At 49.1% G+C, this 13,056-nt stretch overlaps 1 protein-coding gene across 1 annotated transcript in view; it reads left to right on the forward strand.

Annotated features, from left to right (window-relative positions):
• The first annotated feature begins 3,478 nt into the window (after nt 1–3,478).
• Nucleotides 3,479–13,056, forward strand: part of LOC132571963 (mucin-3B-like) — a 64,007-nt gene continuing 54,429 nt past the window's right edge. The window contains exons 1-3 of the mRNA XM_060238756.1: nt 3,479–4,958; nt 5,547–5,947; nt 8,516–9,997. Coding sequence (XP_060094739.1) covers nt 3,479–4,958; nt 5,547–5,947; nt 8,516–9,997 — 3,363 coding nt within the window. The remainder of the gene's footprint in view (nt 4,959–5,546; nt 5,948–8,515; nt 9,998–13,056) is intronic.

Here is a 13,056-nt window from a genome sequence, read left to right on the forward strand (position 1 = left end):
ACCATTTCAGGGTTAGGAAGGAATATTTCTCTAGGCTAAATGGGCTAGGTATCCTGGAATTCCACTTCCCCATCCTCTGGGCATAGTGCAGAAGTCACTGAGGGTGGGGTGGGGTGAGGTAACTGTGAATTTCCTAAACTGTGCAAGGGGTTAGAACATAAGAGAAGCCATGTTGGATCAGGCCAATGGCCCATCCAGTCCAACACTCTGTTATACAGTGGCCAACCCCTCCCACCCCAAGTGCCATCAGAAGGTTCACAAGTGGGTCTAGAAGTCCTTCCACTTTGCCCCCCAAAAAACTTGGGTTGGACTAGATGACCCTTGAAGTACCTTTGAGTTCTATGTTTCTTGTAATTATTATTATTATTATTATTATTAGTAGTAGTAGTAGTTAACAACCCTAGCTCTGCTGCCTGACAAAGAGCTGTAGCAATATCAGATGAAGCAATGGCCTCAGAGATCATCCTTTTCCTGGCAAACTGTAGGGAAAATTAGATTCATGTTCCACCCAACCTTTCTCCACAATGAAGACTCAAAGTATCTTACTTAATTCTTTTCTCAATTTTCCCTCACAACAACCCTGTGAGGCAAGTTAGGCTAATGTGGGTTTGACTAGATAACCCTGGAGGTCCCTTCTAAATCTATGATTCTATGACCCAAGGTCAGCCAGCAACATTCATTGACAAAGTTGGGATTTGAAGCTGGACTACTAAACCACTCTGGCTGTGATAGTTCAGGGAGGTTCTTAAATGCCTTTTCATTTGAAAAGGAAGAGATAATTTCCATCCTCCTTGTCTATGCCACATTTGTCCCGGGGAGGGGAGATTGACAAAAAATGACTTAGGTTGTTTGACTCCCCTCCATTATATTTTCACAACAAACCTTGAGGTAAGTTTGGCTGAGAGCATGTGACTGAGTCAAAGCCAGCAACTTTCAGTGGCAACCAGACACTTCAGTCACTACACTGTACTGACTTTGATAGTTAGGGAAGTAGTTAAGCTGTTTGTGTTTTTTCACAGTGGAGATAACATAACATTTTGGCTTTTTTCTGCTTCCCCCTTATCTGTACCCTCTGTAGGGTTCTGAGGTGACATGTTTTATGCTACCTCCTTTACTATAGTGCAATGAGCCAAAATCCAAACCAAACTGAGCACTTACCTGGGGATGCCTTGTTTCTGGTTCTGTAACTCAGACCCCTGAAGTCCAACCTTCACCAAACTCGGTGGGCAGGTAGAGGAGAGTGAGCTAGATAAGCTCTGTTATTTTGGAGCCCCTAGGAACCCAGGGGCCACCCCCCCCCATCCAAAACTTCTGATATTGGTTCAGTGAATGAACTGTGCTGGTTCAAGGTTTGACTTCACAAATGGGTTTGGGACATGATCCAGTTCAGTTAATCAACTAAACCAGGGTTTCCTGGTTTGTGCCTATCCCTAAATAGTATGCGTATTGAGGGGCAGGCCTGGAAGTAGCCTAGGCCAGGAGGTTCTAGTCCATTTTGAGCACAGCAGTTTCCAAAGTTATCCTTTAGCCAGTGGCCAATTTTGAAATTTCTCGCTTATTTTTGAATAAGTTATGCCTGCCGCAGACAGAGGGGACAGACCAATGGAGAAGTCATTTTATTAATATGGATAATGCTGACTGGATGATAGCTGGATACCATTCAGATGGAAGTGCTTAGAAAATCAGCTAATAATATTGAAACCCACATCTCACGTGCTTTTAACTAAAGCACTAGATCTTACCAACTGAAGGTTAATCTCCTAATAACCCACATTATTATAATGCATTTTGCTGTTATTACATTTTCAAGAAAAGAAAATATGAAGAGAATAGGGCAGGATCTAGCTTCCCTTTTCTGCACACTCTGACTTTTTAAAAAGCATTTTGGTGGTTTTTTTAACATAAGAATGGGAGGAGGGTCTGCAAACGGAGCTAATTACAGTGGTGGGGTCATATTAGGCTTCCCAAACCTCCCGCTCTGGCGGGAGACTTCTGGGTTCGCAGCCTCATCTCCCGCTCTTCAAAACTCTGGAAGCGGGGGTGGGGGGTGGAGGGGGGGGAGAACATACCTTTAGGCTTCATGTTGTAGAGTTCCTGAGCCGTTTGCAAAATGTCTGCCCCTTTAAGGCTGGGCAGGAAGCAGAAAGGGCTTCTGAGAACGGCCCCTCCCTTTCTTCTGCTTTCGTTTTCACAGGAAGTAGAGTTGTCCGAGGAAGAGCTGGTAAGTGTGTGTGTGAGAGGGAGGGGGCAGGGGATTCCCTAGTTTGGAGGCCCTCCCCCCCTTTAGAAAGCGTGGGGGGGGAGGGAAATGTCTACTAGGCACTCTATTATTCCCTATGGAGAACGATTCCCATAGGGAATAATAGGAAATTGATCCGTGGGTATTCGGGGCTCTGGGGGGGCTATTTTTTGAGGTAGAGGCACCAAATTTTTAGTATAGCATCTAGTGCCTCTCCCCAAAATACCCCCAAGTTTCAAAATGATTGGACCAGAGGGTCCAATTCTATGAGCCCAAAAATATGGTGCCCCTATCCTTAATTATTTCCTATGGAAGAAAGGCATTTTAAAAGGTGTGCTGTCTCTTTAAATGTGATGGCAAGAACTCCCTTGGAGTTCAATTATGCTTGTCACATCCTTGTTCTTGGCTCCACCCCCAATGTCTCCTGGCTCCACACCCAAAGTCTCCTGGCTCCACCCCCAAAGTCCCCAGATTTTTCTTTAATTGGACTTGGCAACCCTAGGTCATATGTATTGGAAAACATATAGCATTTGCATGAAATTACACACATAAAGACAGCTCACATCATGGATGAATATCATTTGTACACAGAGAGATGATTTATTTAACTAATCTTTGGCATCTAGTCTAACCTAGAGTGTGTACATGCACATGTTTTTTTGGTGTTAGTGATAAAGTATTAAGAATTATCTTCATCTGCCTAAAAACAGTTCAAGAATATAGCTGAGAGCACACAGCTAAATAACCCTACCAGGCTTAGGTTTTACAGCAAGTGGCTGCTTATCAAAGGGATGGGGTCAAAACCTGGCAGTAATGACTACAGTACAATGCTGAGTGCCTTGCAGCATAGTTCATCTGTAGTGCAATATTTGGAATGGCTGGAAATTTCAAAGATAAATTTGCATAAAATTATTCAGAAACTGAGTATCAACTAACTTGTCATATTGAAAGATGAGTAAATACTTCTAGCTGCTAATAATAATGACCAGAAACATTATTTATATAATTATTATTATAACATATGTTACTTTCACAAAAAAATCATTGCCTACCATATTAGAAATTAACATGAATAATATTAATGAATATTCAATTAACATAAATGATTTTTAAGAAACTGAGAACACTCCTGCTTCATTCCCAGCAGATAGCACAACAACCATAGAAGCCACAAACACCTCTAGTTCAGGAGAAACAAGCTCTCCAATCCCAACCACTCCAATCAGAATCAGTGAGCCTATGACCATCACCAGCCATAAAGAAACAAGTTATCCTGTCCCAGACATTCCAGGAGCAATGATCTCCCCTGTCCCAACCACTGAGGCTATGAGCAACACCAGCCAAAGAGAAACAAGCTCTCCTGTCCCAACCACCAAAGCCAAAAACACTACCAGCAAAGGAGATATGAGCTCTCCTCTCCCAAACACTGAAGCTATCAGAAGCATCAGAGAAACCAGCTCTCCAGTCCCAACCACTGATATCACCAGCCAAGGAACAAGGAGCCCTCCTGCCCCAACAGCCAAAGCCAAGAACATTACCAGCAAAGGAGGAATGAGCTCCCCTGTCTCAACCACTGAGGGAACAGGCATCACCAGTGCAAGAGAAACAACCTCTCCAATCCCAACCGCTAACGCTACAAGCATGACAATCCCAAGAGAAACAAACGCTCCAGTTCCAAGCACTGAGGCTATGAGTATCACGAGCCCAAGAGATAAAAGCTTTCCTGATCCAACCACTAAAGTCACTGGTGTCACTAGCCCAGGAGTAATGAGCTCTCCTGTCCCAAACACTGAAGGAACACAAATCACCAATCTAATAGAAACAACCTCTCCAATCCCAACTGCTGAGGCTACGAGCATCACGAGCCCAAGAGAAAGAAGCCCTCCTGTCCCAACCACTAAGCAAACTGGTCCCGCTACCCCAGGAGCAAGGAGCTCAACTGTCCCAAGCACAGAGGTTACGAGCATCACCAGCCCAAGAGAAACAAGCTTTTCTGTCCCAACCACTGAGGGAACAGGCATCACCAGTGCAAGAGAAACAACCTCTCCAATCCCAACCGCTAAGGCTATGAGCATGACGATCCCAAGAGAAACAAACTCTCCATTTCCAAGCACTGAGGCTATGAGTATCACGAGCCCAAGAGATACAAGCTTTCCTGACCTAACCACTAAAGTCACTGCTGTCACTAGCCATGGAGGAATTAGCTCTTCTGTCCCAATGACTGAGGTTACAAGCATCGCAAGCCCAAGAGAAACAAGCTTTCATTTCCCAAAAACTGAAGGTACTGGTGTCACCAGTACAGATGTAATGGACTCTCGTGTCCCAACCACTGAAGCAACAAGCATCATCAGCCCAAGAGAAACCAGCTCTCCTGCCACAACCACTAAAGTCACTGCTGTCACCAGCAAAAGAGCAATGAGCTCTCCTGTCCCAGCCACTGAAGATCCTGGTGACACTAGCCCAGGAGTAATCAGCTCTCCTGTCCCAACCACCGAGGGAAGAGGCAACACCAGTCCAATAGAAACAACCTCTCCAATCCCAACCGCTAAGGCTACGAGCATCACGAGCCCAAGAGAAACAAACTCTCCTGTTCCAACCACTGAGCCTACAAGCATCACGAGCCGAAGAGAAACCAGCTCTGCTATCCCAACTACTAAATTCACTGGTGTCACCAGCCCTGGAGTAATGAGCTCTCCTGTCCCAACCACTGAGGGAACAGGCAACACCAGTCCAATAGAAAAAACCTCTCTAATCCCAACTGCTGAGGCTACGAGCATCACGAGCCCAAGAGAAACAAACTCTCCTGTTCCAACCACTGAGGCTACAAGCATTACGAGCCCAAGAGAAACCAGCTCTGCTATCTCAACCACTAAATTCACTGGTGTCACCAGCCCTGGAGTAAGGAGCTCTCCTGTCCCAACCATTGATGCAACAAGCATCATCAGCCCAAGAGAAACCAGCTCCCCTGTCCCAATCACTGACGTCACTGGTGTTACCAACCAAACAGCAATGAGCTCTCCTGTCCCAACCACTGAGGGAACAGGCATCACCAGTGCAAGAGAAACAACCTCTCCAATCCCAACCGCTAAGGCTACGAGCATGACGATCCCAAGAGAAACAAACTCTCCATTTCCAAGCACTGAGGCTTTGAGTATCACGAGCCCAAGAGATACAAGCTTTCCTGTCCTAACCTTTAAAGTCACTGGTGTCACTAGCCATGGAGGAATTAGCTCTTCTGTCCCAACGACTGAGGTTACAAGCATCACAAGCCCAAGAGAAACAAGCTCTCATTTCCAAAACACTGAAGGTACTGGTGTCACCAGCTCAGATGTAATGGACTCTCGTGTCCCAACAACTGAGGCAACAAGCATCATCAGCCCAAGAGAAACCAGCTTTCCTGCCACAACCACTAAAGTCACTGGTGTCACCAGCCAAAGAGGAATGAGCTCTCCTGTCCCAGCCACTGAAGATCCTGGTGCCACTAGCCCAGGAGTAATCAGCTCTCCTGTCCCAACCACTGAGGGAACAGGCAACAGCAGTCCAATAGAAACAACCTCTCCAATCCCAACCGCTGAGGCTAGGAGCATCACGAGCCCAAGAGAAACAAACTCTCCTGTTCCAACCACTGAGGCTACAAGCATCACGAGCCCAAGAGAAAATAGCTCTGCTATCCCAACCACTATATTCACTGGTGTCACCAGCCCTGGAGTAAGGAGCTCTCCTGTCCCAACCACTGATGCAACAAGCATCATCAGCCCAAGAGAAACCAGCTCTCCTGCCCCAACCACTAAAGTCACTGCTGTCACCAGCAAAAGAGCGATGAGCTCTCCTGTCCCAGCTACTGAAGATCGTGGTGTCACTAGCGCAGGAGTAATGAGCTCTCCTGTCCCAACCACTGAGGGAACAGGCAACACCAGTCCAATAGAAACAACCCCTCCAATCCCAACCGCTGAGGCTACGAGCATCACGAGCCCAAGAGAAACAAACTCTCCTGTTCGAACCACTGAGGCTACAAGCATCACGAGCCGAAGAGAAACCAGCTCTGCTATCCCAACCACTAAATTCACTGGTGTCACCAGCCATGGAGTAATGAGCTCTCCTGTCCCAACCACTGAGGGAACAGGCGACACCAGTCCAATAGAAAAAACCTCTCTAATCCCAACTGCTGAGGCTACGAGCATCACGAGCCCAAGAGAAACAAACTCTCCTGTTCCAGCCACTGAGGCTACAAGCATTACGAGCCCAAGAGAAACCAGCTCTGCTATCCCAACCACTAAATTCACTGGTGTCACCAGCCCTGGAGTAAGGAGCTCTCCTGTCCCAACCATTGATGCAACAAGCATCATCAGCCCAAGAGAAACCAGCTCCCCTGTCCCAATCACTGACGTCACTGGTGTTACCAACCAAACAGCAATGAGCTCTCCTGTCCCAACCACTGAGGGAACAGGCATCACCAGTGCAAGAGAAACAACCTCTCCAATCCCAACCGCTAAGGCTACGAGCATGACGATCCCAAGAGAAACAAACTCTCCATTTCCAAGCACTGAGGCTTTGAGTATCACGAGCCCAAGAGATACAAGCTTTCCTGTCCTAACCACTAAAGTCACTGGTGTCACTAGCCATGGAGGAATTAGCTCTTCTGTCCCAACGACTGAGGTTACAAGCATCACAAGCCCAAGAGAAACAAGCTCTCATTTCCCAAACACTGAAGGTACTGGTGTCACCAGCTCAGATGCAATGGACTCTCGTGTCCCAACAACTGAGGCAACAAGCATCATCAGCCCAAGAGATACCAGCTTTCCTGCCACAACCACTAAAGTCACTGGTGTCACCAGCCAAAGAGCAATGAGCTCTCCTGTCCCAGCCACTGAAGATCCTGGTGCCACTAGCCCAGGAGTAATCAGCTCTCCTGTCCCAACCACTGAGGGAACAGGCAACACCGGTCCAATAGAAACAACCTCTCCAATCCCAACCGCTGAGGCTACGAGCATCACGAGCCCAAGAGAAACAAACTCTCCTGTTCCAACCACTGAGGCTACAAGCATCACGAGCCCAAGAGAAAATAGCTCTGCTATCCCAACCACTATATTCACTGGTGTCACCAGCCCTGGAGTAAGGAGCTCTCCTGTCCCAACCACTGATGCAACAAGCATCATCAGCCCAAGAGAAACCAGCTCTCCCGTCCCAAGCACTGAGGCAACAAGCATCATCAGCCCAAGAGAAACCAGCTCTCCTGTCCCAACCACTGATGCAACAAGCATTATCAGCCCAAGAGAAACCAGCTCTCCTGCCCCAACCACTAAAGTCACTGGTGTCACCAGCCAAAGAGCAATGAGCTCTCCTGTCCCAGCCACTGAAGATCCTGGTGTCACTACCCCAGGAGTAATGAGCTCTCCTGTCCCAACCTCTGAGGAAACAGGCAACACCAGTCCAATAGAAACAACCTCTCCAATCCCAACCGCTGAGGCTACGAGCATCACGAGCCCAAGAGAAACAATTTCTCCTGTTCGAACCACTGAGGCTACAAGCATCACGAGCCCAAGAGAAACCAGCTCTGCTATCCCAACCACTAAATTCACTGGTGTCACCAGCCCTGGAGTAAGGAGCTCTCCTGTCCCAACCACTGATGCAACAAGCATCATCAGCCCAAGAGAAACCAGCTCTCCTGTCCCAACCACTGAGGCAACAAGCATCATCAGCCCAAGAGAAACCAGCTTTCCTGCCACAACCACTAAAGTCACTGGTGTCACCAGCCAAAGAGCAATGAGCTCACCTGTCCCAGCCACTGAAGATCCTGGTGCCACTAGCCCAGGAGTAATCAGGTCTCCTGTCCCAACCACTGAGGGAACAGGCAACAGGAGTCCAATAGAAACAACCTCTCCAATCCCAACCGCTGAGGCTAGGAGCATCACGAGCCCAAAAGAAACAAACTCTCCTGTTCGAACCACTGAGGCTACAAGCATCACGAGCCCAAGAGAAACCAGCTCTGCTATCCCAACCACTAAATTCACTGGTGTCACCAGCCCTGGAGTAAGGAGCTCTCCTGTCCCAACCACTGATGCAACAAGCATCATCAGCCCAAGAGAAACCAGCTCTCCTGTCCCAACCACTGAGGCAACAAGCATCATCAGCCCAAGAGAAACCAGCTCTCCTGTTCGAACCACTGAGGCTACAAGCATCACGAGCCGAAGAGAAACTAGCTCTGCTATCCCAACCACTAAATTCACTGGTGTCACCAGCCCTGGAGTAATGAGCTCTCCTGTCCCAACCACTGAGGGAACAGGCGACACCAGTCCAATAGAAAAAACCTCTCTAATCCCAACTGCTGAGGCTACGAGCATCACGAGCCCAAGAGAAACAAACTCTCCTGTTCCAACCACTGAGGCTACAAGCATTACGAGCCCAAGAGAAACCAGCTCTGCTATCTCAACCACTAAATTCACTGGTGTCACCAGCCCTGGAGTAAGGAGTTCTCCTGTCCCAACCATTGATGCAACAAGCATCATCAGCCCAAGAGAAACCAGCTCCCCTGTCCCAATCACTGACGTCACTGGTGTTACCAACCAAACAGCAATGAGCTCTCCTGTCCCAACCACTGAGGGAACAGGCATCACCAGTGCAAGAGAAACAACCTCTCCAATCCCAACCGCTAAGGCTACGAGCATGACGATCCCAAGAGAAACAAACTCTCCATTTCCAAGCACTGAGGCTTTGAGTATCACGAGCCCAAGAGATACAAGCTTTCCTGTCCTAACCACTAAAGTCACTGGTGTCACTAGCCATGGAGGAATTAGCTCTTCTGTCCCAACGACTGAGGTTACAAGCATCACAAGCCCAAGAGAAACAAGCTCTCATTTCCCAAACACTGAAGGTACTGGTGTCACCAGCTCAGATGTAATGGACTCTCGTGTCCCAACAACTGAGGCAACAAGCATCATCAGCCCAAGAGAAACCAGCTTTCCTGCCACAACCCCTAAAGTCACTGGTGTCACCAGCCAAAAAGGAATGAGCTCTCCTGTCCCAGCCACTGAAGATCCTGGTGCCACTAGCCCAGGAGTAATCAGGTCTCCTGTCCCAACCACTGAGGGAACAGGCAACACCAGTCCAATAGAAACAACCTCTCCAATCCCAACCGCTGAGGCTACGAGCATCACGAGCCCAAGAGAAACAAACTCTCCTGTTCCAACCACTGAGGCTACAAGCATCATGAGCCCAAGAGAAAATAGCTCTGCTATCCCAACCACTATATTCACTGGTGTCACCAGCCCTGGAGTAAGGAGCTCTCCTGTCCCAACCACTGATGCAACAAGCATCATCAGCCCAAGAGAATCCAGCTCTTCCGTCCCAAGCACTGAGGCAACAAGCATCATCAGCCCAAGAGAAACCAGCTCTCCTGTCCCAACCACTGATGCAACAAGCATTATCAGCCCAAGAGAAACCAGCTCTCCTGCCCCAACCACTAAAGTCACTGGTGTCACCAGCCAAAGAGCAATGAGCTCTCCTGTCCCAGCCACTGAACATCCTGGTGTCACTACCCCAGGAGTAATGAGCTCTCCTGTCCCAACCACTGAGGAAACAGGCAACACCAGTCCAATAGAAACAGCCTCTCCAATCCCAACCGCTGGGGCTACGAGCATCACGAGCCCAAGAGAAACAATTTCTCGTGTTCGAACCACTGAGGCTAAAAGCATCACGAGCCCAAGAGAAACCAGCTCTGCTATCCCAACCACTAAATTCACTGGTGTCACCAGCCCTGGAGTAAGGAGCTCTCCTGTCCCAACCACTGATGCAACAAGCATCATCAGCCCAAGAGAAACCAGCTCTCCTGTCCCAACCACTGAGGCAACAAGCATCATCAGCCCAAGAGAAACCATCTTTCCTGCCACAGCCACTAAAGTCACTGGTGTCACCAGCCAAAGAGCAATGAGCTCACCTGTCCCAGCCACTGAAGATCCTGGTGCCACTAGCCCAGGAGTAATCAGGTCTCCTGTCCCAACCACTGAGGGAACAGGCAACAGGAGTCCAATAGAAACAACCTCTCCAATCCCAACCGCTGAGGCTAGGAGCATCACGAGCCCAAAAGAAACAAACTCTCCTGTTCGAACCACTGAGGCTACAAGCATCACGAGCCCAAGAGTAACCAGCTCTGCTATCCCAACCACTAAATTCACTGGTGTCACCAGCCCTGGAGTAAGGAGCTCTCCTGTCCCAACCACTGATGCAACAAGCATCATCAGCCCAAGAGAGACCAGCTCTCCTGTCGCAACCAGTGAGGCAACAAGCATCATCAGCCCAAGAGAAACCAGCTCTCCTGCCCCAACCACTAAAGTCACTGTTGTCACCAGCAAAAGAGCGATGAGCTCTCCTGTCCCAGCTACTGAAGATCGTGGTGTCACTAGCGCAGGAGTAATGAGCTCTCCTGTCCCAACCACTGAGGGAACAGGCAACACCAGTCCAATAGAAACAACCCCTCCAATCCCAACCGCTGAGGCTACGAGCATCACGAGCCCAAGAGAAACAAACTCTCCTGTTCGAACCACTGAGGCTACAAGCATCACGAGCCGAAGAGAAACCAGCTCTGCTATCCCAACCACTAAATTCACTGGTGTCACCAGCCCTGGAGTAATGAGCTCTCCTGCCCCAACCACTGAGGGAACAGGCGACACCAGTCCAATAGAAAAAACCTCTCTAATCCCAACTGCTGAGGCTACGAGCATCACAAGCCCAAGAGAAACAAACTCTCCTGTTCCAACCACTGAGGCTACAAGCATTACGAGCCCAAGAGAAACCAGCTCTGCTATCCCAACCACTAAATTCACTGGTGTCACCAGCCCTGGAGTAAGGAGCTCTCCTGTCCCAACCATTGATGCAACAAGCATCATCAGCCCAAGAGAAACCAGCTCCCCTGTCCCAATCACTGACGTCACTGGTGTTACCAACCAAACAGCAATGAGCTCTCCTGTCCCAACCACTGAGGGAACAGGCATCACCAGTGCAAGAGAAACAACCTCTCCAATCCCAACCGCTAAGGCTACGAGCATGACGATCCCAAGAGAAACAAACTCTCCATTTCCAAGCACTGAGGCTTTGAGTATCACGAGCCCAAGAAATACAAGCTTTCCTGTCCTAACCACTAAAGTCACTGGTGTCACTAGCCATGGAGGAATTAGCTCTTCTGTCCCAACGACTGAGGTTACAAGCATCACAAGCCCAAGAGAAACAAGCTCTCATTTCCCAAACACTGAAGGTACTGGTGTCACCAGCTCAGATGCAATGGACTCTCGTGTCCCAACAACTGAGGCAACAAGCATCATCAGCCCAAGAGATACCAGCTTTCCTGCCACAACCACTAAAGTCACTGGTGTCACCAGCCAAAGAGCAATGAGCTCTCCTGTCCCAGCCACTGAAGATCCTGGTGCCACTAGCCCAGGAGTAATCAGCTCTCCTGTCCCAACCACTGAGGGAACAGGCAACACCGGTCCAATAGAAACAACCTCTCCAATCCCAACCGCTGAGGCTACGAGCATCACGAGCCCAAGAGAAACAAACTCTCCTGTTCCAACCACTGAGGCTACAAGCATCACGAGCCCAAGAGAAAATAGCTCTGCTATCCCAACCACTATATTCACTGGTGTCACCAGCCCTGGAGTAAGGAGCTCTCCTGTCCCAACCACTGATGCAACAAGCATCATCAGCCCAAGAGAAACCAGCTCTCCCGTCCCAAGCACTGAGGCAACAAGCATCATCAGCCCAAGAGAAACCAGCTCTCCTGTCCCAACCACTGATGCAACAAGCATTATCAGCCCAAGAGAAACCAGCTCTCCTGCCCCAACCACTAAAGTCACTGGTGTCACCAGCCAAAGAGCAATGAGCTCTCCTGTCCCAGCCACTGAAGATCCTGGTGTCACTACCCCAGGAGTAATGAGCTCTCCTGTCCCAACCACTGAGGAAACAGGCAACACCAGTCCAATAGAAACAACCTCTCCAATCCCAACCGCTGGGGCTACGAGCATCACGAGCCCAAGAGAAACAATTTCTCGTGTTCGAACCACTGAGGCTACAAGCATCACGAGCCCAAGAGAAACCAGCTCTGCTATCCCAACCACTAAATTCACTGGTGTCACTAGCCATGGAGTAAGGAGCTCTCCTGTCCCAACCACTGATGCAACAAGCATCATCAGCCCAAGAGAAACCAGCTCTCCTGTCCCAACCACTGAGGCAACAAGCATCATCAGCCCAAGAGAAACCATCTTTCCTGCCACAGCCACTAAAGTCACTGGTGTCACCAGCCAAAGAGCAATGAGCTCACCTGTCCCAGCCACTGAAGATCCTGGTGCCACTAGCCCAGGAATAATCAGGTCTCCTGTCCCAACCACTGAGGGAACAGGCAACAGGAGTCCAATAGAAACAACCTCTCCAATCCCAACCGCTGAGGCTAGGAGCATCACGAGCCCAAAAGAAACAAACTCTCCTGTTCGAACCACTGAGGCTACAAGCATCACGAGCCCAAGAGTAACCAGCTCTGCTATCCCAACCACTAAATTCACTGGTGTCACCAGCCCTGGAGTAAGGAGCTCTCCTGTCCCAACCACTGATGCAACAAGCATCATCAGCCCAAGAGAGACCAGCTCTCCTGTCGCAACCAGTGAGGCAACAAGCATCATCAGCCCAAGAGAAACCAGCTCTCCTGCCCCAACCACTAAAGTCACTGCTGTCACCAGCAAAAGAGCGATGAGCTCTCCTGTCCCAGCTACTGAAGATCGTGGTGTCACTAGCGCAGGAGTAATGAGCTCTTCTGTCCCAACCACTGAGGGAAC

This window comes from Heteronotia binoei, chromosome 5 (genome assembly GCF_032191835.1).
Source record: "Heteronotia binoei isolate CCM8104 ecotype False Entrance Well chromosome 5, APGP_CSIRO_Hbin_v1, whole genome shotgun sequence".
In the NCBI taxonomy this organism is placed as follows: Eukaryota; Metazoa; Chordata; class Lepidosauria; order Squamata; family Gekkonidae; genus Heteronotia; species Heteronotia binoei.